This window comes from Peromyscus californicus, unplaced genomic scaffold (genome assembly GCF_007827085.1).
Source record: "Peromyscus californicus insignis strain IS unplaced genomic scaffold, ASM782708v3 Scaffold_13__1_contigs__length_99412109, whole genome shotgun sequence".
NCBI classification, from domain to species: Eukaryota; Metazoa; Chordata; class Mammalia; order Rodentia; family Cricetidae; genus Peromyscus; species Peromyscus californicus.
The window spans coordinates 7264114-7289930 of NW_026294424.1; the positions used below are offsets into that span (position 1 = coordinate 7264114).

Below are 25817 nucleotides of genomic sequence, written 5' to 3' on the forward strand. Positions count from 1 at the left end.
TGAGTCAGCTCCCAGCAACCACAGCCCTCAGGGTAAAGGACAAATTTTAGTACAAAAATGGAACCTTCACAATCCAGCAAGCATTGGAGATTATGCTAAACGTGGAGTAGTGCAGGTTTAGATCAAGCTCATTTTACAGACGAGAGCTGTCCAGTTCTCAGTGCCACTATGTCTCTGTGTGGTTTGTCCAGCCTCGCGCGCCAGCCCTTCTCCCTGCTCCTTTAAGACCACGGCCTCAATCTCCCAATCCGCTCTCCGTCGCTGATTCTCTGCCGCCTACTATTTGATTCTATTAAGAAACGCAGACTCGGAGGAGGATATGACATAGCCTTGGCTATACCGTGGGTCCATCAGCTCAGGCCCTACACCTCCCTCGTTCCTGCCTTTCTCAGGTCCTGCGACTACCCAGCACCTGTCTCCACTGACAACCTGGCAAGCTCTCGGGAGCCTTCTGCTGTCAGGGATCCGGCCGCATCTCAGCATCCTCGGCCGCCTGCCCTAGGGTTCTCAGGGACCACTAGGGGGCGCGCGGAGCTGCCAAGCCCCTCGCTCCCTCTCCCGGCGCCCCGCCCCCTCCGGCCGCGGCTCCGCCCCTACCGGCGCCCCGCCCCGTCCGGCGCGGCCTCGCTCTCTGTTCTGCGGGCGCCCGGGACCCCCCCTCCCCCACAGCCTCGGCAGCTCTTCGGTCCGACCATGGGCCCTGCCGATCGCCCCGCGCTGAGGTCGCCACCGTCGCCGCCACCTCCTCCATCGCCGCCGTCACCGCTGCTGCTGCTGCTACCCCTGTTGCCTCTGTGGTTGGGCCTGGCGGGGCCCGGGGCCGCGGCGGATGGCAGCGAGCCGGCGGCCCGGGCGGGGCGGGGCGGAGCCCGCACAGTGCGAGTGGACGTGAAGCTGCCGCGGCAGGACGCCCTGGTTTTGGAGGGCGTCAGGATCGGCCCTGAAGCGGACCCAGAGCCGCTGCTGGGCGGCCGCCTGCTGCTGGTGAGCGCAACCCTGCCAAAACATGCCCATGACCATCCTCGCATAGACCCAGAATCCGTCCTCATCCTGAAGCAAGCCCTTGACAGCCCAGAGCCGCTCTTCCTGGCATTCGGGCTTTCGCAGACCTGAGATCCACATGCCCCTTCCAAACTCATTCCCACACCCTGACCTTGCAACCTCTGTCAGACCCTGGCTGCCTCTTCCACTCCCCTTGCCTCCCTCTTCTCGTGGCTCCTCACACAGATGGACGTCGTGGATGCTGAGCAAGAGATACCTGTAGACGGCTGGATTGCAGTGGCATATGTGGGCAAAGAGCAAGCCGCCCAGTTCCACCAGGAGAATCAAGGCAGTGGCCGGAAGGCATGTCCCAAGGCCCTGGTCCAGCAGGTGCAAAGGGTTTTTGGAGGGAAGGGGAGAAAGGAAATGCTTTTATAACATCTACTGGAGCCAGGCTACCAGGTGGCTTATGAGGAGCCTTCCAGAGAAGGCCTGGCTTGAGTCAGGAGACCCCAATATGGAGCGTCAAAGCAGTGTGATGGGGAGGTGGAAGATGTGCTGGGGAAAGAGGACCTGTTCTCAGAATACATGATGGGAGTCAGCGAGGGTGGGGAGAATGCTTTGCCAGGACTAGGGCAAATGACAAGGTTTTTTGGATCCTACAGAACGGGAGGAATGGAAGTTTCACACATACATGATAATGTGCAAATTTCCTAAAGTCACGGATATTCCTTATGTAACTCTGGTGGCCGAAATTAGGAAAGTTAACATCTCTAAAATACTGTAATCTGTGTCTCATAATTAAAATTGCCTCAGTCCGCAACCATCGTGTGTTATCTTTGGCTGTCACATCTCTTCAGCTTTAGTTTTGGCTTGGCTTGAGGGAGCTTAGAGCTAGTCTATCCAGCGGTCAGGCTCCTGAGCGCGGGGGGCCACGGGGAAGGCAGGTGTGGCAGCTTCTCCCCTTCCTTTTTTCCTTGCAGATGCGCCGTGCCCTCTTCCTGGGGGCCTCTGCCCTGCTTCTCCTCATCCTAAACCATAGTGTGGTCCGAGAGGTAACCTGGAATGGGCTGTGAGGGTGAGCAGGTGAGGGGACAGGGGGCCAAAGCCTGCTGACCTCCCTGTCTCCCGCAGCTGGACATATCCCAGCTTCTGCTCAGGCCAGTGATTGTCCTCCATTATTCTTCCAATGTCACCAAGCTGTTGGAGGCACTTCTGCAGTGAGTTGGGTTTGCTTTGGGTGGTCTGCTGCCAGGCTCTGTGGGTCTCTGAGTCCAGTGGGCGCTAGGGGAGGAGGGTGTCTCTGGAGAAGGCCTTTCCCTGACCCCTTAGCCCTTAAACTACTGTCCAAGGTTGAAAACGGGGGGAGGAGGTGGGAAGGAAGAGGCAGGACCTGGGAAAGGAGTTGCCCTGTGGACAGAGGGACCAGCCCAGCATGAGGAAGCGGGATGCCCGGTTGACAGGCTGTTCCTTGGTCTGGCTGGGTGAGAGCCAGGAAAGGCCTGGGAGCCGAACCACAAGGCCTGCGACGACAGTATCCTGGGGTATCCACTGCAGAACCAGGTAGATGAATCTGGGCCTCCCTTCCCAAGGGTCCTTCTCTCTGCCCTCTCACCCCCTCTTCCCATGATTCTTCCTCTCAGGAGGACCCAGGCTACGGCTGAGATCACCAGTCGAGAGTCCCTGTCCGCCAACATCGAGTGGAAATTGACATTGTGGACCACCTGTGGCCTCTCCAAGGACAGCTACGGAGGCTGGCAGGATTTGGTGTGCCTGGGAGGTGGTCAGGCCCAGGAGCAGGTAGGTGCCGGTGGATCCTAGGGCTGGAGGCTTGGGTGGGGCCAAATGCATGCCTTAGAAGGACAACCCTGCATATCTTAGAGCTGATTACTTAGTGACATGGTACAGTGGACACTGAGGGGACACTTGGCCTAGGGTCGTGGGCAGTGGTAGCGGCTGATGTCTTGTTCTCCTCTGCACAGGAGTCTTCACAGCTCTGTATGTGTTCCATTTATTTTCCACTGGGGAAGAACCCAGGGCATGTCCATGCTGAGAAGTGTTCTACTGCAGAGCTTTACCCCGACTGCTCCTTTATTTCTAGTCTTATTTCGAAGTTCCGGCTCCCTTGCCTTACTCACTGGCTCCCTTACGCCCCTGACCTCCTCCTGCCTCTGGACCTTGCCCTATCGGCCCCTGGTGTTCACTCCCCTTTTCTCCGACTTCACGAGTCCTTGGATGGTGGAACTTTCTCAGCTCACCCCACCTTCCTGCTTTGGACTGTCCCCTCCAGTCCTCTGCTCACAGTCTTACTCCATCTGCTCAGTCAGAGCTGCGCTTTGCCAGACTTTCTCGGCATTCTTAGGAGATCCAACCCGGGATGTTGGAGAGAGTGACTTTGTGTCCACGTGTCCTAGTGTTTAGCTTCCAAGGGTTCAATCCACAGCATTTCTTGAACCCCAGTCTGTATAAGTTGGGGGGAGGAAGACATACTCTGTCTCCTAGTGTGCAGCCTCCAGTAGTTCATGACAAGGACGGCACTGAGCAATTTGAAGTCAGGTAAGTTAAAACTCTGGCTCCTAAACCGTAGCTGAACAACCCGAGGCCAAGTGTTTTCATTTCCCTTACATGCACACTCTCTGCCACTGGGGTGGACTGCACAGACCTCTGGGTGAAGGATGCATCTGGTGAGGGGCAGGGGGAAAGGTAACATATGGGAGAGGAGCAGGCTGGGAAAGGGCCTTATGGCCGGGAGGTGAGACTGTACAGTGTTTAGGACAGGCTGGCAGGGAACAGCTGTGAAGGTACTGCCAGCCAGGTTGTGGGTGGCCATGGCAGATGAGATGTCCGAATGATAGCTGCCCTGATGAACAGTGGACTCCAAGCCCTGCCCCAGGTCCAGCTCCCACCCTGAGCTGGGAATCAGGAAGCTGTGCTGAACAGCACCTTGGCTGACTTATTGGAGGGGCCCTGCCTGTCCTCTCCCTGCCTGGGCTTCCAGCCGGGTGCTTCAGAGCCCAGCTTCATTGTGACTCTGCCTTGGTGGCCATTCAGCATGCCCTGCTGACCGGCCTGCCCCAGTGTAGCACAGGATACAGCCCAGTTGCCCCAGCCTGGGCTCTGGCTGGGGAGCAGATAGATACTGTCATTCTGTAGGGGTGAACCACAAACCCTTCCAGGTCATAGCAAAAGCACCTGAGTCCAACCTAGTGCTCCAGAGTTTCCTGGAACAGGTGCCACCCCCCCCCCCCCCCCCCCGCTGTGATTAGAGGGGAGAGGGAGAGGATTATAGACGCCTCTAAGGAATGACTCCAGTGCTTTGACCCCAAGCAAGGGCTACTTTCACAACCCCAACCTGGTCTAGGATGGTGGCTTTCTGTCTGATTGCTTTAGTACCCCTCCCCTGCTGTGATGGGAGTTGAACCCATGTTAGAAAGAGCAGTCCCAGGGAAGTACCAGACTTTCATAAGACCGTTAGGATGTCCCACCCTGTATGCTGTGACAAAGACAGAGAGCTACTGAGAAAGCTGAGAGTTTTTAAGTGAAGGTGTTTATTAGTTACAGCACATCTAAGTTCTGTGGGAAAGAGTGCACCTGTGTGGGAGAGCCCATGTGGCATGCTTACTCTGCCTCCTCAGTTTCATTCCACAAAGATGGAGGCTACAATGTGGCCATGTCAGACTTAGTTCTCAAGCAATGAAAGGGCCTTGACGACTACCCAGGTAGCAGCAAGGAAACCCATGGTCAGTGGGTACTAGGAGGGCTGGGCAGGGGGAATACTCACCCTGCGGGGCGGGGTGTGCTCCTGGAACAGTAGGCCAAAGGTGTTGAAAGGGTAAGGGCAAGGAAAAACAGTTTTCAAGAGGGGGAATGAGGCAGGGCGTGGACATGACAAGGGAGAAGACAGTGAAGGAGGGCATGGTATTGTCAGATTGCCGCACAAGTCACTGGATCTGGGGCTGGGGCCTGTGTGCTGGTGGTTGGAGAGAGAAATGATCGCAGGATAGAGGCGTACCAGCTTCTGCAGTTTCAGGGGTGAACATCAGCTTAGATGAAGGCGAGGAGAGGGGGATGGTAGAGACTGAGAACATACCAGGAGGAAATCTACGCTGGGAACAGAGTAGCAAAGTACTAAGGACGATGTGGCTCTCCGTGCAGCTGGGGCAGACCCTGAGAAGCACGTGAGTAGGTGGGATGGAGCCTGCAGAGACAGAGGCCCTCAGTGCATATCACCTGCTTTGTTACCAGTGTTCCTGGGGGTGGCGACGCCTGGGGGAAGCATGTGGAGCAGCCCCAGAGCCCCTGACATCCTCTTCCCTCCCCAGAAGCCCCTGCAGCAGCTATGGAACGCCATCTTGCTTGTGGCCATGCTCTTGTGCACAGGCCTTGTGGTTCAGGCCCAGCGGCAGGCATCGAGACAGAACCAGCAGGAGCCTGGAGGCCAGGTGGGAGCCTGATTGTGGAAGCCCTGGTGCCCACAGCCCTTGGGCCTGCAAGACTGTGGCCATCCTTTTCCCACAGGGGGATTTGTTTAAGCGCCGTGTGGTTCGGAGACTAGCATCCCTCAAGACCCGGCGCTGCCGGCTGAGCAGGACAGCACACAGCCTTCCAGAGCCTGGCACTGAGACTTGCGCTGTTTGTCTAGATGACTTCTGTAACAAGCAGGTTAGTGCCTGCGCAAGGTCAGCCACCAGCTGACCTGTGGCGTCCCAGATCCTGCTCCTGAGACCCTCAATACTCCAACCAGGACCTTCTTCCAGTCCTCATTATGGCTACCATAATGGGGAAGGCCCAGGAGTGCTCAGCGCTTAGCCCAGGCGAAGGGCACAGGTCTAGATCTGATCTAGAGCCTGTGCCCCTCCCCCACCCTGTAGTGGCTCCGGGTACTGCCCTGTAAGCATGAGTTCCACCGAGACTGCGTGGACCCCTGGCTGATGCTACAGCAGACCTGCCCACTATGCAAGTTCAATGTCCTGGGTGAGCATCAGGGGCAGGGGAGTCCTGGGCTAGCCCCCAGCCCCACCTGATCCCTCTCTCCCTGTTCTTCCTTCTCCCCTACAGGGAACCATTACTCAGATGACTAACTGCCCAAGTGGAGGAGTTTCTGCACTTTGGGATGGACCCTTCCCAGCCTACACTACAGGATAGTGGGTTGGACAGATCAACTAGCCCTATGGGCAAAGTCAAGACCCCACCATACCCATGGTGGGTAGGAGGGGCTCTGTGAAGACACAGAGCCAGGACCCATCAGGCGAGGAGAAATCATTAGAACCCTTCTCTGCAACCTTGGGACATCTGTCTGCACTTATAGGCAGCTCCCAGGACCCTGAGGGAAAGAAAACATGGCCACTACATCTGTCTCCAGCACTCTGGGGCTTCTGTGATTGAATTTTATGCTATTTACTGGGGGAGAGATTGAGGGAAAGATGTGTGGCTATGGGACCCACTGGTATGACCCCAGGCTATAGCTTGGTCGAATCAAAGGTATAATGTTCAAATGAGCCTCCTCCACTACCTGCTGCCCGTCCAGCCGGACGACTCCAGTCTGCCTGGGATCTGAGGCCTTAGAAACCATCTAGTGCTGTATTTCTTGGTTGGGCTAAATGTTACTGCCCAGGATACTTGAAGCCACAGAATATATGTGGTGCATCTGCCAAGGGCATCATTTAAAAAAAACATTTGGGTAGGGAAGTTTTAATAGTAAAATAAACATGGAATATATTTTAACATAAGACATAAAATCTGTGCAGATGTTTTAAGATGTTAAGCAAGAGATGGGTATGTGGTGGCATATGCCGATAATCCCAGAAACCTGGAGGCAGAAGCAGGAGGATTAAGAGTTCAAGGCCAGCTGGGCCTAGTGGCACACCCTTCTCATCCCAGTACTGGGAAGGCAGAGAGGCAGGTGGATCTCTGAGTTCGAGGCCAGTCTGGTCTACAAAGTGAGTTCCAGGACAGCCAGGGCTACACAGAGAAACCCTGTCTCCAAAAACTGTAAGTTAATTAATTAAAAATTAAACAAAAAGTTCAAGGCCAAACTGGGCTACTGGGCAGTCCATGTAATCCCTTTGTAGAAGGGAAACCAGAGGATCAGGAGTTCAAAATCATCCTCGGATGCATAGTGAGTTTAAGGTCAGCCTGGGCTCCTCCCCAAAACAGTCAAACAAAATAGCAGTCACCTTGGCTCCTCTTGCTTGGAGCAGGGAGACTTCTTACGGTCCTCAAAACCTCGCACTCCTCTGCTGCATGAGCATGCCTTGCATAATCTTTACAACATTGACTCTGAGAAGCTTAACCCCTATGAGTAAGCTATATTAAACGGCCTGCAGATGAGAAAGGCAAGGGCTGGGGCATGGCTCACTGGTAGCGCACTTGTCTGAAATGCACAAGGTCCTGTTCAATTCCCAGCACTAAACAGTGACAAGACAATGAAAAAGCATCGGGTCAGCACAGGAGCCCATGGGAAGCAGGGGCAAGTCAGAGACTGGAGGGGGATCCATGTGGGAGACATACATTCTCTGCCTCCCTCCCCCTTTCTCTGTCTCTTTCTCTCTGTCTCTCCCTGTTTCTCTGTCTCTGTCTCTCCTCTCTCTCTGTCTCTGTCTCTCTCTCTCCAGGGTCTGTATGTAGCTCTTGCTATCCTGAAGCTTGCTTGCTATGTAGACCAGGCTGGCCTCAGATTCACAGAGATCCATCTGCCTCTGCCTCCTGAGTGCTGGGATTAAAGGTGTGTGCCACCACCACCTGGCTCTGCTGCCTTCTTGAAGATGGGCGGTACAAATAAGAAAACAGGCTAGAGTAGCGTGGCAGTGGGGACCTCAGCCCCAAAGCCTGAGCCTAAGGATCAAGCTCTGCCACAGCCAGGAGTTTGTAAGAGGACTCTTCCCCAGAGTCATCTAAAGGAGACATTCTGAATGATACCTTGATTTTTGACCTCTGAGCAGAGGACTTGGCCAAACAAACTGGACTTCTGAACTTTTTGCTTGTTTCCTGTTGTCCTCTGTCTGTCTGTCTGTCTGTCTGTCTATCTGTCTGTCTGAGTCAGGTCCTCCCTATACAGCAAAAGCTAGCCTTGAACTCTCAATCCTCCTGTTTGGGAAAGAGTCAGTGGAGGCCTGGGATGCTCAGTGGGAACAGGGCCTCTCTCAGGGAGCCGTGTCCAAAGCCGGCTCTCCCTGGTAGAGTGACTCAGAGCATCCGGTTTCCTCCAGAAACCCTGGGCTGTTAAGAGACGGAGTTGGGAGACCTGCCAATGCCAGCTCACTGCACATGCGGCTTCCTTTGACCCTTACTGTAAATTGAGGCACTCAACCTGATGGCCTCCTCATCATGTAATAAATAATGCCACCTAGAAGGCCAGGAGAGTGTGACCTGAGAAATCCTCAGTAAGAATTTAGAGCCTGTCCTTCACAAACAAGGTGACTTGAGGCAGGCTAATGGCTTGCTTTAGAAAAATGACCACTGTGTGCGTGGTGTGGCTGGTACATCCTTGCTTAGTGCCATGGCACCCTGAACTGGGTGAGCTCTAAAGTCTAATGCTCAGCAAACCATGGCTGGCCGAGGTGTCCAAAGGCCTGGGCTTTCCTTCGGTGGCTTTGTGAGGCTCTGACCTCTAGGACCGAAGAGGGACCTCTCCGTTGTCCCTAATGGCAGCAAGCTCCTTGGTGAGCCACCTGGTGCCCTTGGGGCCTGCACCAGATGCAGAACCAAGGTGGAAGGCAAAGTACTGCTGTTCTCTGCCTGCCTTGCTGGACCAGAGACAAGGTCATGGCCTCTGGGTCCTTGTTTTAGATGTGCCCTCACACCCAGAGCCCTACCCTAAGTGCTGGTCAGTAAACCCAGGGTTACCCCTCAGCCCTTCTATGGTGCTCTCTGTGTACTCTCCCATAGCGCCTGTCAGGGTGGAGACAGGAAGCTCCCACTCAATGGCAGGTCTCTATTGGCCAGTGACCTGCCCGGTGGGATCATAGAAGCCTTTGTCCAACAAAGAGGGAAGGTCTGTTCCCCCAGCTCAGCCACGCTGAGGCCAAGATCGCTGTGGGCAGATGGCTGGGGCTTTTATTCCATGGGAGATTGCTAGCCACCTGCCCTCCAGCCCTACCCCTGCTTCAGGTTATGTGGGCCGCTCCTGGGGCTGATATGTAGAGCCAGCCTGACCTCGGTTCGGTGAGAGTTTCCTCCTGAGTCTGGCCAAGGCCCGGATGGGGTTCTGGGTGTAGTTGGCTGAATGGGTTCTGTCTTCCAAAGAGGCTTTGCTGGGCCAGCTGCAGGGCTGCCGAGACGGGGATGCTCGGGGCCCGCCTGGATGGGTTCTGACTGTACTGCTCGCCCGGCTTCCAGGAAACTGCCGTCTGCCCATGGGCCTGAGGGAAGACGGGGACACCAAAATTCCCTGTGATCAAGGGGACCCTACCACTTATCTGACCGACCTCAAGAAAAGCCTTACTCACCCTGGGGATGTACTCTGTGCCTGGGCTGGGGGTATCTCTCCCTGGGTGTCCTTGTAGGGAGGGGGCCAGTGCTGGCCCTGCGGGATCATCTGCAAAGAAGGTCAAGCTGGTCAGGGCCCAGGAACCCCTCCCTGAACTGCAGAAAGTGTCAAGATGGATGGGGAGGCAGAATCCCCAGCCAAGCCCTCAGGTTCTCTTCACTAAGAGGCAGGGCTTGCAAAGCCATTTAGGGCCATCCTAGCTGCAAAGCCTTGGACGGGTGATATATATTGACTCCTGAAGTAAAAGAATGAGGGGCTGTAGTGCAATTGTGAGCTGGAAGGCTCTGTCTTTCATAGTCTCATACCTTTTGACATATGGAAGAAGTTTTTCAAGTGTGGCCTAAAGCCACATGCCATGAGGCAGGTTCTCATGGCACAGTCTCAAATCCTGCCTGGTAAGGACCCCTTCATATCCCCAAGCCCCTCAAAGTCTCACTTTGAGGCCTTCCTGTTGGGCCACCTCTCGGATTTTGGTCAGCATTGACTGGAACCGCCTGTTCTCTTCCTGTAGGACCTGGATGCGGATATCATTGGCTTGCATCTGCCTCTCCATGTCATGGGTGACATTGCTAGAACCTGCAAAGACATTTGGGGCGCGACATCACTGGGCCTGCCTCTTGTGTCCAGTTGGACAGGACAGTGGATGGGGAGGGGTAGCACCTAGGCATCCCATCACAGCTTCCTCTGGAGGCTTTTGTCCCTTCCTGTAGCCACCTACTGTGAAGGTGACATTACATTTTAGAATTGGAGAGCCGGGTGATTCCTACAACTGCAGGTTTGGATAGTGAGTAAAAGAACGGATCTTATTGAAGACCACCTGTCTTTGGCCTGTCAGAGGGTCCTGTAGGTTGTGCAAAGGTACACTGGGGTTCGCGTCACAGGAAGTCACCATGTATGTCCTTCCTTACACTGTGTGTGGTTGACAGATGACAACACCCAGCCCTACACACCTGAGCAAGCCGCCTGCCCATGCTAGATCTCAGTTTCTTGCTTTATAAGAAGGTTGTTGGGCTGGAGAGAAGGTGCAGTGAATAAGAGGACCGGGGTTCAACTCCCAGCACCCACATAGCGGCTCACATCCACCTAACTCTGGTTCCAGAGGATCTACCCCGTCTTCTGGCCTTCAGGCACCAGGTACCAACATAGTACATAAACATATATGTAAGCAAAACATCCATACACCAAAAAAACATTTAAAAAATGTTTGTAGGGCTGGTGAGATGGCTCAGCAGGGAAGGAAAGATGCTGAAACCCAGCCTGACCACATGAGTTTGGTCCTTGGACCCATATGGCAAAAGGAGAGAACCAACTTCCACAATTGTTTTCTGACCACACTTGTGCCGTGGCAGGTGCACACACACACAAATGTCCAAAATTGGTTGTTAACAGGAGTCCAGGTTAGCCTCATGAGGCAGCTGTGGGCAGCAGAAGGCGTGGCACTTAGTGCTCAGGAGTGACCACTCACTATGAGCAGCTGAGCTACAATGGATCTCGGATAGCTCTGGGGAGGGCGCCATCCACCCCAGGGCCTCAGAGACTGCCTGACAGGGTCCTGCGCCAGTGGAGGCTCCCTATGCTCCTACCCATGGGCTCCAAGACACTGAACAGCCAGGAGAAATGGCCTAGAAAATGGCCCCATGTTGTACGACACCAGGAAAGGAAACCTGGGGAGGTTGAACAAGGACTGGCGTGTGATGTGTCAGACAACTAGGGCAGTTGTTCTCAACCTGTGGGTTGTGACCCCTTTGGGGGTCAAGTGACCCTTTCACAGGTGTCACATATCAGATATCCCTCATATCAGATAGTCACCTTATGCTTCATAACAGTAGCTGAATTCTAGTAATGAAGTAGCAGTGAAAATAACTGTATGGTTGGGGGTCACCACAACCTGAGGAACTGTATTAAAGGGTCCCAGCATTAGGAAGGATAAGAACTGCTGTACTAGGGTGAAAGGTGCAGTCACTTTGCCTTTGGGTTTTTGTGTGTTGTCTCCACAGAGAGGTGAACAACGTAAGAAACCCTTGTGGGTCATGGCGGCTCTAGAACACAGCTCACCCTCCTGCCCCTCCCCGCCCCCCGATCTCCTCTTGCTGAGGGTGAGAACAGTACCGGGTCCCATCCAGGCCCCACCCTGCCCTCAGCAGTACCCCAGGCCCCTACTGTGGGTCTGGGCCTCCGTGGGCTGGTGCAGGTCTGGGAAGGCCACCAGCAGTCGCTCCCGCTCCTTTAGCTCCTCTAGCTCCCGTCGCAGCTCTGAGATGGTCAGCTTCAGGTCTGTAGTTACCTGCTCCAGGTCTTGTTTCTCCTGCTGCAGGCTCCGCAGCAGCTCCTGGGGCAAAGACGAGCTTAGTCCTGGCTCTAAGCTCCCTTGGGGACACACAGGCCCAGGGACGCTCGGCAGGTTAGAGGCTCGTCCGCGAAGAGGACTGCCCTCCTCACACCCTAGCCCACCGCACCTGCTGGGCCTGTAGCTGGCACTGTTCCTGTTCCCTGTCGCTCTGGAGGCTCTTCAGCTGCTCCTCCAACTCAGCCCGCTGGACCTCAGCCTCATCCAGACTTCCCCGCAGCTCTTCCCGCTCCTGGTCCAGACTGTCCAGCTGCTGGAGCAGAGTCCTCTGCTTGGCCTGCAGGGACTAAATGAGAATGGATAGGCAGGGCCGATGAAAGGATGCTGGAGCCAGACTAGCCATCTGGGACTAAGGAGGCTGCGGGGTGGTGGCTAGGACCCTCTGCTCTGTTTGGGTGCACACAGATGTTTCACTGCAGAAGACAGGCAGCAGGCAGACGGACATTCAGTTGGGACACCGCCAGGACCCACTGTTCCGAAAGCAGTTGGATGACCCCTTCTTCCCACTCATACAGCTCCCACTCAAAGGATTCTGGGAAACAGGCTTTATTTCTTTTCATCAAGTCTCTGGTGTCACATTTGCCTCTATCATTGAAACCCAAATATCCTGGCACCCATTGAATATAAAGACTTGGCTCTGCCTCTCGGTAGCTGTGTGGCCTTGGGGCAACTTCTTTAACCTCACCACGCCTCAGTTTCTCCATTCATAAAATGGAGAACAACAGGAATATCTACCTCCTCCTATTGTGACAGGGAATAAGGGTAAGAGGGCTGCAGAGCCCGAAGCCCAGTGCCTGGATTGTAGGCCTCACCTCCTGATGGCGGACCATGCTGTCGACTCGGGCCTTCTCCTTGTCCAGCTCTGTGCTGGCCCAGCGGATCTGCTTGCCAGCTCCATCCAGCCGCCCTGCCAGCAGCTGCACTTGCTCCTCCAGCTGCTGCACTTGCCTCTCAGCGGCTGCCCTGCGCTCACCTTCCTCCTCCAGCTGCTGGGTCTTTGCCGCTGCAGGGTTGGGTGAGCAGGTAGAAAAGGGGTTGGGTAAAGGGAGCTCTGAGTGAGAATCTCTGACTGGGACTAAGGGGAGATCACATCACAGATCTGAAGCCCAGACCACAGCATGGGGCTCTGGACCCCATGAGGTGGGTCTGGACTACAGAAGGCACTTTCTGCCCACTGAAGTTGAGACTCCAGCTTGGACCATCACCAACAGTACAGAGTCAGAATCATTCTCCTATGGTTCCCACTGTCTGCCCTAGAAGCTTGGAATGGAAACGGAGGCACATGTCCAGCTATACAGTGAGTTGGCGATGTGGATGGGGGTCACACAAATGGGCGTCTTACCCATGGCCTGCATGGACTTCTGCTGCTGCTTCAGGTCTCCCTCCAGAATGGCCACCTTTGTCTTTAGGTCACACGTTTCTACGGCAGCCAAGAGAGAGGCCTTTCAGAGGATCACTTGGGCCTATGGCCTTTAAGGCCAGTGCACCCTGTAGAGTGGAGGCAATCATCCAGTGTGCAGGGGCTGCTTGAGTTGCCAAGAGAGGCCTGGGGTAATCCTAGGAGGCCTGGGCCCTGGTGTGCTCCACTGGCTGGCTGCTGGATTACCTATGCCTCTCTGGACCCAGTGATCTACATGGAGGCAATGGAGAGGCTCAGAAAGGACATTGACTACTTGCCCTAAGCCCTCGGCTGGTAACAGTGGGCAACGGTACCTTCCTTTTGCCCAAGAGCCTAAAGCCAAGAGGTGCTGGGGCTAAGGGGGCTCCCTGCAGGTACCTTTAGTGACCACCAGGAGAGAATGTTGGGTTAACACCCCAGCCCTCTCCCCTTCTGATGGACAAGTCTGAGGCTCAGGTGCTACTCAGACCTCCAGTACTCCCTAAGGAGACAGCTCCAGCTGCTCACAGAGTTGCCAGCTGGATGTCTCCACCCTTCTTGCTGCCTTCCTTTCCTGGAACTCTTGCCCGCTCCCCAACCAGGGTTTCTTCCATGTAGACCATTAGGACTCAAAGCCTGGTCTCTGGGGAGGAGGGACGACTGTCCTGAGGTTATGGCAGTGTCTGGCCTCTGGGGAGTAGACCTGTGAGCAGCCGTTGCCTGTCCTGCTCGCACTTGGCCAGGCTCCGCGCAGCCTCCTCTGTCTGCCGCTGCCGCTCCCCTTTCTCCTGCTGCAGAGCCTGCTCCAGCTTGCCCACCTGCTTCCTTAGTCCATCCTTCTGCCCCTCGGCCTCTTCCAGCTGGGTCCTGAGGGGCCCGACAAGTTGGGTGAGGGCCCCCACATGCTTATTGAGCCGAGTCAGATCTTTGCTCTGCTCTGCTGCCCAGTGGCCCACGGTGGCAGCCGGCAGTGGTTTGAGCCCCATGCTGTCCTGCACCAGCTTCTGAAACTGGCCCAGGGACGAAGGCAAGTTTTGGCTCTGACACAGGCTGATGACCACCTTGCCCACCTCCCACAAGCTGCCCTGGACACTGGTGCAAGCATCACAGGGCACCAAGGCTGTCTCGATGGTCTGAGAGTGGACACTCTTGGTTTTCTCAGAGGTCCCCGCTGGGCCCCGCAGGGAGACTCTGACAGGGATGCTCTGTAGCCCTTGGCAGATCATGGGCAGGCCTGCCACTGGGGAAGGAGGCTTGATGAACTTGGCAGTCATGCCTTCGGGGCTCCTGGCTGGTTCACCCTTGGCCGTGGGCTTGGCGATGGGAATCTCCCCTTGGTTTGCTCTTTTCTGGGGTCAGGAAAAGAAAGGGAAGGCAGATGAGAGAGATAGGCACGGGAGGTAAGCAGTTCCCCGGAGATGTTGGTGACAGCCTTGCCCAATGCTCAGACCTTCAGATGTTATGTGACACCCACACAAATCACAGAGAACCTTCTCCCTTTCTCCCTGACTCAACCCAGCCCTGGCCTCCTGTCTGCTCTCCCTGCTCCGACCCCAGGCTTTATACATGGTTAAAGTGCCTGGAACTGGGAGGGTAATGGTGGCAGTTACAGCTAATTCTTACTGCGTTCTTGATTGTGCTCATGGCACTACAACCACTCTGGTTTAGACTCCTCTCCCTCACAGTGATGGTGTCCTTTCTAACTGGCTGACTGTGAGGATTATGGGATAACCTGTTATTAAACGGGGTTCATATAAAACCCGTTGTATAGATGAACAAACATTCAGAGTGAGAAGGCATTTCCCAAAGTCCCATTGTGTAAATAGCAAGGCCAGGGAGCCAGACTTGACCCCCAAGGCCTGCTTTCTTAACTGCTAAGCCCATGGGACTTGAAGGGGAATTTGAATGCTCCAGCTGGGCAGTGGAGAGCCAGCGAAGGATACAGTGCGTGCAGTGGTGGTAAGAAGCTAGAATTGTAACAGTATGTGAGGGTGACCGTAGTTAGGGGCCAAGATGACCCACCTGGGGGACTGCCTGCTGGTAGAGCATGCCCAGCCTCAGCAGGTTGCTCCAGAAGCGGCGTACTGTGAGTCCCACAGACATGCATGGCCCTGCAGCTCGGGTAGGAGGCATCATCTGCTCCAAACTGAGGTTTTCCAGGTAGCTGGCACAGCTCTGAAGCAGCAGCAGGAGCCTGTGGGCAGAGTTCCGAGGTGGGCTGGGGCCACCACTGGTGCTAACACAGTCTTCATACAACTGGGAGCTTTGAGCTCTGGGGGACTGACCTGGACACTGAGGGCCTAGAGAGAGTCTGTGTCAGCTTCATGCTCAAACCAGGGGCCACCTCCTATTGGCTGCCCTCTTCCTAGTTGGAAGTACTTTCTGCTTCGGGGTTCCCTACTTGACCAAGAAGCTGAGGAAAGGCAGCCTGGCTCAGAAAGTTCTGGGGGAGTAGCACCTTACTTTAATAAGAGGAGCCCAAAGTCACAGGGTAAGTAGGGCAGGGCAAGGGCATGTGCACGTTTTCCTGGTTCCAGTCGGGGGTGGGGGGAGGGTGTCCTTCAGGCTGAGCAGCCTCTGTGACAGTTGGGACTTGGGGTACAGACAGCTAGGTCTCTTTATGTCAACCTCCAAGTTCAAGTTCAGAGTCAAACGAATGTTAGGGGAAGGGGATGCTGGGAAGTGTGCCTTGGCATGGCCAAGACTTACCTTACAGGTAAGTCTTGCATGTTTGCAACACATGCATGGAAGGCAAGGGAGCTTTTCTTGTTGCAGGAGGTAGGGGGTGGCAGGAGGCCCAGAGGCCTTGAGGAGGAGGTACCCACTGCATGACCCTCTGGGCCAGACAGACAGTGACACTGGGGAAAAAATCAGGACACAGCAGGGGGTTCAGCGGGGCAGTCTGTGTTCTCAGACAGCCGCCTGTGGTGGGGATGCTATGACACATGTAGCCTTAGTCACGCTCCTACCACTGATGTCCTGAGCCTCCAAAATGTCACACTGTGGGCTAGAGGCCCTGGCCTTCCCGCTAGGGTTCCCAGGCTAAGCTTAGATTCAGTGGCCGCTCGCAGGAGTTACTTTTATACACAGGAGTCAGCTGTACACAAAGGAAGCTAGTACTAACTCAGAAGTAGACAATACTCAGCCAGGGAGGGTGGGGGAGGTATGTCAGCAACAGCTTTACAGGAAAGAGGTGAGTGATTGGGGCCTTGGTGGGTGAAGGGGTGCTCTGTTAGAGCAGGAAGGGCTTAGCAGGGCAGGCCTAGATGCCTGCTCTGGGAGAGGAAGTGTTCTGTACTCACACCCATCCAGCCCTTCAGAGGATGCAAACACTGCTTTCATACTCAAGACTCTTCCAAGCCTTACAGGAGTACTCTGCCTTTTCTATCTCCAGGCAGGTCAGTCCTCAACGTTTCTGATGCCCATTGGTCCCTGACAGTTTTTGAGTGCCAGAAGCCTGGGTTGTGGTTCCCAGGAGGAAACTTTCATGAAAATGTAGAGATGGTGGGGCGACAGGGGAGCAACTGGGCTCTTCCTAGCAGGGCCAGGGGTGGGAAAAACATCCTCCGCCCTGTTTCCTGCCTTGTGAGGCACAGAGGGAACATAGCCCACAGAATGCCAGAGCCTGGGATGAGAATGCTAAGCAGCAGCTGTAGTGTTCCTGACACACAGAGACCTCAGGTGATAGCAGGCAGAGCTGTGGTATTGTGGGGACAACAGCACAGGGCAGAGTGGGGTAAGGACAAGAACTCCCTGAGGTAGACGGGCTAGGGCAGCATAGTACAGCACACAATACAAAGTGGGGTTACTCTGAGGGCCCTGAGTTGTGGCCCCAGACCTGTATAGTCAGTCCATGGTTGACCGTTGTTATCCATGTTGTCAGCATCTCTAGAAAGGGCTCCTACTGCAGCTGCTACTGGTACAAGGGGTGGGTTTGGCCCAGGCCTTACCTGTCAATGACGAGCTCCAGCAGCACAGCATGGGACAACTGTGTGAACTCAGGGTCACCTGGCACATGGTCGTAGTGCTCCAGGAGGGCCACCATATCAAGATCACAGGCCAAACGGTCAGGGAACTTCCAGGATGGGAAGCGCACAGGCCCAGCACGGGAGAACACTTCCACAATGGTGCCCTGCAGGTCGGTGAGGTCCTTGCGCAGGCTGTCCATGCAGGCCTGGCTGCCTAGCAGGTGTGCCATCCCCACAGCTCCTGGGGCTGAGTGAGGAACCATGGTCAGCCAAAGTGATGTGGCTATTGCCCGGAGAACCTTATAAGCCCCCTGACCTGTCTCGGTATTCCACATCCCAAATCCACCTCTGATTTTAGGGAGAAATCCTGAGCGACAGGCCTTTTAGAACCTGGTTCTGGATGTCTTGTCCAGCCTCCCTTTCACCTACCCAGCCCTGTGGCCACCCTGCCTCCAGAGAACCTGTGTGCCCTAGGCCCCCTAGCTATATGGAGACAGGAATGAGTCTTCTACCTGTAGGGAACTGAGGAAGCCACAAATAAGTGGAGTCCTAAATGAATGGATGCTATTGATATGGGCACAGTAATATCAAGGACTCCAGAGCCTCAGCCCAGAGGGAAATGGCAAAGCCTTCCTTGGGGTACTGAGTGTGAGTGTTGACAGTATATTCAGACTATACCCACCATAGCTTTCTCCCCCTGGATGTTTACAGACTGAGTATTGCCTCCCTAATGAGACTGTGCCTACCAAGATTAGCTAAACTGTAGTTGAAGTTTTTCTCCTGTGTCTTGCCAGGTCCTGTGGTCCCACAGTCCCACAGCCGCTCAGACCCAAATGAACAGAGAGGCTTAATATTATTTAAAACTGCTCGACCATTATTAGCTCAGGCTAACCACTGACTAGCTCTTACACTTAAACTCAGCCCATTTCTGTTAATCTATATGTCACCACATTTTCCGTGGCTTAACCTGTGTGTCATTACATGCCGCTCCCTGGATGGCGCGCTGGCGTCTTCTGACTCAACCTTCCACTTCCCAGAATTCTCCTTGTCTGTTTAGCCAGCCTATACTTCCTGCCTAGCTACTGGCCAATCAACTTTTTATTTATCAACCAATCAGAGCAACACATTCACAGCATACAGAACGTCCCATAGCACTAAACCTGTCTCCTTGATCCACCTATATACCATAAGCCCCGCCTCCTTGTGTATCTATACTAACCCTGCCTCCTTGTTCAGCTGCATGCAATAACCTTGCTTCCCTGTCCAACTCTATAAACATGCTGAGCTCCTGGGATACGGTGGTTTCTCCATCCTAAGCCCAGCTTTTCTGTGTGCCTGTCTTTTCGTCACACTGTGTCTCTACTCCCAGGCAGGTCCAAGTCTGGAGTCATGCTAGACACTCTATCTACCTTTCCCTCTGACACAGCCAAAACACATCATAGCTTCAGCATGACAGGGAATGCTAGGCTCCACCCCCACCCCTACCATCACCGCACCCCTGTAAACATGTGGACTGTGCCCTTTGAGCTCATTACTGTATGACCTGGTCACCAAGTCTGAGACCTGGGCCCAAAGTGCTGGGAAACTCAGAGGCACCCAAGGTGATGCTGGGGTCTGGAGTGGACTCTGGGTTTCCCAAAGGACTAGTTCTGCCCTTACCTCTCACAGATGTCTGCCCATGAAGCTGGAGTGACCGACTATGTCCACCTCTTGGACTCAGCTCTGAGGTCTGGGGCTCGTGCCGGTGCCTGGCTTTCTGGCTCTGGGCTTCGTGGTTCAGGTATAGGGCTGGCCGCAAGCGGCCCTCCCATCCCTAGGAATGGATACACGACAGAGTGAGTGAGCCCACAGGACGGCTTCCTAGGAGACTGGGTGGGAGCTGCCTACAAGAAGACATGTCCCAGGCTGTCGGAAGGGGATGAGGAAAAAGTATACACGGGGAGTATCCATGCCTTCAGCCTGACCACAGGAGTGCCACTCCCCCAAATCTGTCCCCTTTATATATAACCGGAACCCAGAGAAATCACTCAGGCAGCGGGAGTTCTTAGTCTCCTCTCTTTCTTCCATCCTTAGGCCGTGCTGCTTCTAGACCAGCCATGTCCAAAAGAAGTGTAACGCAAGGAATGGGGGCTTGGAAACGGAGAGAACAGCAGAAGCTCAGAGCTCACTTTCCTTTCCCCTCGCCCTTCCCTGGAAAGGTTGCAAAACTCAGGGACACTGACTCCCCTCCCTTCTTCACTGAAGACCTCATATGCTAGGCATCCTGTAGAAAATCTCGTTGGTAAGGATATCACAGGAGAATGAAAAGAAAGATCTGGAGTCAGCGAGATGGCTCAGCAGGTAAAACATTTGCCACACCAGGATGACAACCTGAGTTCCAGCCTTAGAACTCATATGGTACAAGGAGAACATCAGTTCACAAAAGCTGTCCTCTGACCTCCATCCACACATGCACTGTGACACATGCATGTGTGTTTGCACACATCAGCACACATTATAATAGCAAACAAGTACTTTTTTTGTTTTTGTTTTTTTTTTTTTTCCGAGACAGGGTTTCTCTGTGAAGCAGTCCTGGCTGTCCTGGAACTCACTCTGTAGCCCAGGCTGGCCTTGAACTCACAGAGATCCACTTGTCTCTTCCTCCTGAGTGCTGGGATTAAAGGAGTGCAACACCACATGTGCCACCACCGCCAGCTACAAGTGCAATTTTTTAAAAAGAAAAAAAAATTGAACAGTCTCTTTTGGTTTGAGTGTGAATTGTCTCCCACGGGCGTGTGTATTGGTTGCTTGGTTGCCCACTGGTGAGCTGCAGAGAGGTGACTGGACCTGGAAGGTTCTGATGTAGTCAATGGGTTCATCCTCTCCTAGATATATAATACAATGGCATTACTGAGAGGTAGTAGAAAGTTGAAGGTGGGGCCTGGTTGGAAGAAGAAGGCCATTGAAAGTGTGTCCCTGGGGGCTATGCCTTGCCCTGGCCCTTCCTCGGTTTTCCCTCTCTGCTTCCTGTCTGCCAAGAGGTGAAGAGCCTCCTCCTCCACATGTTCCTGGTCTCTGAACCAGAGAGTCAAAATGACTCCCCCTTTAAGCAACAAGAAAAGATGTCCTATGTGTCCCCTCTTTATTACTGTTAGAGCATAGACTTTTATCCTCCAATTATTTTTTTTGCATGACTGTCCATAAAAATACAAAGATGTCCTGTTGTTTTTTGGGTCTTTGTTTCTGAAAGCTCCAAAACATGGAGAGTTATTTGCTTATTATTTATTTATTTTAAAGAACGTGGTGGCTTGAATGAGAATGGTCTCCATAGGCTCATATGCTTGAATGTTTGGGTCCCAGTTAATGTAACTGTTTGGGAAGGATTAAGGAAGTGTGGCCTTGTTGGAGGAGGTGTGTCACTGGGGATGAGCTTTTAGGTTTCAAAAGGCCTAGCCTGGATCTCCCTCTGCATGCATCTTTCGGATCAGATATGAATTCTCAGCTACTGCTCCAGCATCATGCTGCCTGCCTCCACCATGATTCCCATCAGAATGATCATGGATTCAACCTCTGAAGCTGTAAGCAAGTCTTCAACTAAATGCATCTTTCTTTTCTTTTGGGGGGCGGGGTTTAGAGATAGGATTTCTCCATGTAGTTTTGGTGCCTGTTCTGGATCCTGCTCTGTAGACGAGGCTGGCCTCGAACTCACAGAGATCCCCTTGCCTCTGCCTCCCGAGTGCTAGGATTAAAGGGATGCGCCACTACCGCCTGGCTAAATGCATCTTTCTATAAGCTACCTTGGTCATGGTGTTTCTTCCCACCAATAAAACAGTAACTAAGACAAAGCATTTAAAAATTTTAGTTATTTATCATATTTTATGTTTATGAATGCTTTGCCTGCAGGTATACAAGTGCAACATGTACCTACCTGGTGCCTTCTGAGGTTAGAAAAGGACATCAGATACTCTAGAACTAGAGCTATCAGTAGTTGTAAGCCATATGAGGGTGCCAGAAACTAAACCTAGTCCTTTGCAAGAGTAGCCAGTACTCTTAACCTCTGAGTCATCTTTCAGCTCTCATAGAAAAACTTCTATTAAATACATTTTTATGCCTTTCTCTCTCTCTTTTTTTTAATAGGGTTTCACTATGTAACCTTAGCTGGTTTGGAGCTTGCCATACAGACCAGGCTGGCCTCCAACTCAGAAATCCACCTGCCTCTGCCTCCCAAGTGCTAGGATTAAAGGTGTGTATATGTGGCTCTGCTTTTCTCTTCTTTTCTTTTCTTCCTTCCTTCCTTTCTTTCTTTCTTTCTTTCTTTCTTTCTTTCTTTCTTTCTTGCTTGCTTGCTTGTTTGCTGTGGAATAATCCTTTACACTGTAAAGATTTGTCACTCAAATTGGTTTAATAAAATGCTAATTGGCTAGTAGCTAGGCAGGAAGTATAGGCGGGGTGACCAAACTAAGGATGATAGGAAAGAGAAGGGCAGAGGGGGTGACCAAACTAAGGATGATAGGAAAGAGAAGGGCAGAGTGAGGAGTCACCAGCCAGATGCAGAGGGGCAGGGGATGAATGTGCCATGCTAATAAAGGTATAGCCACGTGGTAAAGCAACAATAGAAATATGAGTTAATTTAAATGTACGAGTTAGCTAATAACAAGCCTGAGCTATTGGTCAAGCATTTACAATTAATATAAGCCTCAGAGTGGTTATTTGGGAATAGGTGGTAGGGACAAGAAACTTCCATCTACACTTTTTTTCCTTCCTTTTTTAAACATCTGTCTTTCTAGTTTTAGGGATCTGAGTTATGAACCTTGTGATGAGTAAGTTAAAATATTACTTTCTCTCTCTTTTTTTGGTTTGTTTGTTTGTTTTTCAAGACAGGGTTTCTCTGCGTAGTTTTGGTGCCTGTCCTGGAACTCACTCTGTAGCCAGGTTGGCCTCAAACTCATAGAGATCTGCCTGGCTCTGCCTCCCTAATGCTGGGATTAAAGGCGTGAGCTACTGCTACTTTCCCTCTCTTAAACCTCAAAAGGAGTAAAAAGAAAGCTGGAGAGATGGCCCTCTTGCAGAATACTCAGGTTCGGTTCTCAGCACCCACAGATGTCTATCTGTAACTCCAGTTCCAGAGGATGTGATGCCCTCTTTTGTCTCTGCGGGCACTGAACACTTGTAGTCCTGGGACATGCCTGCAGGCAAAACACCCATATACATAAAATATAAATAAATCTTTTTAAAAAAGAGTGAAGAAAGAAAATTTAATTTATTTAGCCTAATATACTCAAAGCATTATTTCAACAAAAACTCAATATGAAATTGAGATTTTTGTCTATTTTTTAATTTTTTGAGGCAGGCTCTCACTATGTAGCCCTGGTTGTCCTGAAGCTCATTACACAGACCGGACTGACCTCCAACTCACAGAGCTCTGCCTGCTTCTCCCCCACCTCCCCCCGAGTGCTGGGACTAAAGATGTGTGTATTCATATTTGACTATTTACTTATTTGTAATTTGTTCATTTTTAAGTGTAAGTGTGTCTGTGTGATGTTTGTGGGTGCCTATGGAGTCTACTGGTGTTGGGTCCCAGGGAGCTGACAGTACAGGAGCTCAGCCATCTGACATGAGTGCTGGAATCGAACTGGGTCTCCGGGAAGAGCAATACATGGTCTTAATCTCGGAGTCATCTCTACAGCCTGGCTATTAATTTTTTTAAAAGACAAGCTTGTGCTGTCTTGTGGCCCACGCCTTTAATCCCAGCACTGGGGAGGCAGAGACAGACAGATCTCTGTGACTTCAAGGTCAGCCTGGTCTACAAAGTGAGTTGCAGGACAGCCAGGGCTAGAGAAACTCTGTCTTGAAATACCAAAACAAAAACAGAAAAAAGAAGGGAAGAAGGAAAGAAAAAAAGACAGTCTGTATATCCCTGCTGGCCTTGACTTTGAGGAGGCTGACCTTCAAACTCTGATCCTCATGCTTCTACTTCCCAAGTGCTGTAATTACAGGTGTTCACCACTATACCCTACAAGTGGTGGTGGGGATTGAACTCAGGGTTTTATACATGCTAGGTAAACACTGTACCAATTCAGCTATATACCCCCAAGCCCTTAAACTTTCTTAAAAATTTATTTAGCCACAAAGTCCAGTGCTTATTTGACCCTTATGGTACACCCTCAATTTGTACCAAAGAATTTGAAAAACATTAATTTTGTTTGTTTGTTTTTTGAGACAGTGTCTCTCTACATAGCCCTAGCTATCCTGGAACTCACTATGTAGACCAGGCTGGCCTCAAACTCACAGAGATCTACCTGCCTTTGCCTCTCAAGTGGGATCAAAGGTGGCCCCACTACACTTGGCCCTATTCAAATACTTGAAAGCCACACGGGGCTAGTGGTTACTGTGCTGTGCAGTACAGGTGTAGAGGGTCGAATGCTATGTGTTCAACAATGGGACTGAACATCTACTACCTGCTAGAGTGAGGCAGGGCATGGTGACACAGGCCTGTAACCCTAGCACTTAGGAGTCTAAGACAGGAGGAATGCAAGTTCAAGGCCAGCCTGGGCTATGAAGTGAAACTTGGGAGGAAGGGAGAGAGATCCTTCAGGAACCACTAACCATATCTGAGTTTTCCTGCAAGGAGTGCTGCCCATAATACTCATATACAAACAGATACATTTGACTCATATCTCCTATGTGTTGACTTGGCAACCGCCTCTGGTGAGACAGTGCAGCCCAAGAGATTTTATGTCCCTAAGGAGTGAAGTGCAGACAGGAAGGAAAACAACATGAAACATTCTGGCTTTCTTTCCTGGAAAGGACACGAAAGAAATAAAGCAAGCAAGAAGTCCCTTTTGGGGAGAAGCACAGTCAGGAGGCAAAGCACCTGAGCTCAAAAAAAAAAATAAAATAAAAAATAAAATTTAAAAAATATGGATCTGTTACTGGGGCCATCTTGGATACCAATTCCCATGAGATTCTGCGTCAAAACACCAAGAATATTCCAAGTTAAGCAGACACTATAGCTTGGTAGTATGGCACTTGCTTAACATGTATGAAGCCCTGGGTCAATCGTCAGCACCACAAACATGTATACACACAGGATATCCAAAGTTACTTTCTACTGATTCTTTTAAAAATAGAGCTCATGGGAGGCCAGAGAGATGGCTCAGCAGTTAAGAGCACCGGCTGCTCTTCCTGAAGTCCTGAGTTCAATTCCTAGCAACCACATCGTGGCTCACAAACATCTATAATGAGATCCGGCGCCCTCTTCTGGCCTGCAGGCATGCATGCATGCAGAATACTGTATACATAATAATTTTTTTTTTAAAAGGGTGCTCATGCAGATTCATAGGGTGGTGTTTGTGGCATGGAAGAGCACATGACATGGACTGTCTCCGTAATTTCTAGTTCTTGAGTGAACCTGAAGCAGACCACACAGGTGATGGCTCTAAGGGAAACAACATTGTCATTAGGAAGGACAGGAGCCTTTCTCTCCATTTCAACCCTCAATCCTCCCTCTCTCAAACAACTAACACCATGGTTTAAGACATGCTTATTTCCCAGACTGAGGGTCAGTCACCACTGAGAAAGTAGTTTTGAAACTCTAAAAGCACCTACATGGCAATTGCCAATCTCTGACCCGAGTTAGCTATTGCCTGGACCCCTTGGGACATGAAAGTGACACAGTGAAGACACAGCAATAAACATCAGATTAGTAGAGAAAAAAAGACTATGGATTCTTTTTCCCCCTCATATACGGAACTCCCCCCCCCCCCCCGTGAGTATGAATTCTTATTTCATGGTCTTCACCACCAAATAGCTTGCTATAAGGAGGAAATGATGCAAATACCTGTAGTGTTTGACACAGGATCTAGCTTGCAGTAAATAAATGTCCAACTGATCCTAACTGTCCCTATTCTACATTAATAACAATGAAATAACCAGCTACAGTGTGGATGGAAAGGGACCTTGGGAGTTTTGTTGCTGCCCCATTTCACAGGTGAAGCGAGTCAAGATGAGCTCAGAACCCTTTCGGCATTCCGGAGTTGGGAGAGGAGAGGGAACCGGGACCTAAAGGATCTCAAGAGAGAAAGGCCGGTGATTGGAGGCGTGTCTCCGGGAGAGGCGTGGTCTGCAGGGCCGCACAGGTGGGAGTTTGGAAAACAGCTATGATTGGAGGAGGTCGGGCTTGAGGGCGGGGCTATGGAAGTTAAAGGTGCAACTTACAAAAGAGGCCAGTGGGAAGAGACCCTAGGGAATTGCGGGCTTGGGCACTGTAAAACGGGATCCGGAAGAGGTGGTGCTGAACAGGAAAAAAGGGGCTAAGGGTGTAGTTAGGTGGGACTCTACCGCAACAGGTCTAATGGGAGGAAAATACTTCAAAATGACAGGCCAAGCAGGAAGGAAGACTGGAATGGGGGGCCTGGAAGGTGCAGTCGCAGGGGGCGAGAAACCGGCCAGGGCCGCGAGGGGAGTTCAGCGGATGATGTAGAGTGGCTCACCTGTCTCCGGCGTCGCAGCCTCAGCTCTGTGTCTGGCCGGCTCACAAAACTTCGCCCAGAGCGCCTGCGGCTCCTTAGGATCCCTTGAAATCCTCAGCTGCGCGCCCAGGCCGCTGCCATGGCAACGGCATAGCGCGCCGCCCTGCCCTCGGGGCGGGGGGGGAAGTGCGCCATGGCCAGGGGG

General features: G+C 52.4%; 2 protein-coding genes across 5 annotated transcripts; one reads left to right on the plus strand and one right to left on the minus strand.

Moving 5' to 3' along the window:
* Nucleotides 1–578: 578 nt before the first annotated feature.
* Rnf215 (ring finger protein 215) lies at nt 579–6710 on the plus strand. Of its 4 annotated transcripts, none has more exons than XM_052736355.1 (9): nt 592–984; nt 1228–1371; nt 1965–2036; nt 2116–2201; nt 2625–2781; nt 5304–5423; nt 5500–5643; nt 5853–5937; nt 6040–6710. In XM_052736355.1, exons 1-9 carry the CDS (start codon nt 694–696, stop codon nt 6060–6062), a joined length of 1122 nt encoding a protein of 373 aa, XP_052592315.1. In that variant the 5' UTR covers nt 592–693; the 3' UTR covers nt 6063–6710. The 4 variants fall into 4 exon arrangements, with proteins under 4 accessions (XP_052592316.1, XP_052592315.1, XP_052592314.1 ...); XM_052736354.1 differs by having other exon boundaries at nt 593–984; nt 5853–5955; XM_052736353.1 differs by having other exon boundaries at nt 593–984; nt 5853–6710.
* Ccdc157 (coiled-coil domain containing 157) lies at nt 6657–25746 on the minus strand. The gene is made up of 12 exons (XM_052736352.1): nt 25634–25746; nt 18822–18975; nt 17145–17409; nt 15217–15388; nt 13898–14543; nt 13159–13236; nt 12629–12819; nt 11926–12102; nt 11630–11798; nt 9906–10045; nt 9429–9517; nt 6657–9341 (listed from the first exon to the last, which is right to left on the minus strand). The coding sequence occupies exons 3-12, from the start codon at nt 17390–17392 to the stop codon at nt 9092–9094; spliced, it is 2160 nt and encodes a 719-aa protein (XP_052592312.1). The 5' UTR covers nt 17393–17409; nt 18822–18975; nt 25634–25746; the 3' UTR covers nt 6657–9091.
* Between the last annotated feature and the right edge of the window lie 71 nt (nt 25747–25817).

Excerpts from the sequence above, each read along its gene's own strand:
- Rnf215 (XM_052736353.1), top strand. The coding sequence starts at position 694 with ATGGGCCCTGCCGATCGCCCCGCGCTGAGGTCGCCACCGTCGCCGCCA. Across the intron at positions 2,782-5,303 it reads GTGGTCAGGCCCAGGAGCAG|AAGCCCCTGCAGCAGCTATG; the intron begins GTAGGTGCCGGT and ends TTCCCTCCCCAG. Across the intron at positions 5,424-5,499 it reads AGCAGGAGCCTGGAGGCCAG|GGGGATTTGTTTAAGCGCCG; the intron begins GTGGGAGCCTGA and ends CTTTTCCCACAG.
- Ccdc157 (XM_052736352.1), bottom strand. The coding sequence starts at position 17,392 with ATGGCACACCTGCTAGGCAGCCAGGCCTGCATGGACAGCCTGCGCAAG. Across the intron at positions 14,544-15,216 it reads ACCAGCAGGCAGTCCCCCAG|AAAAGAGCAAACCAAGGGGA; the intron begins GTGGGTCATCTT and ends TCCTGACCCCAG. Across the intron at positions 12,103-12,628 it reads GCATGGTCCGCCATCAGGAG|TCCCTGCAGGCCAAGCAGAG; the intron begins GTGAGGCCTACA and ends ATTCTCATTTAG.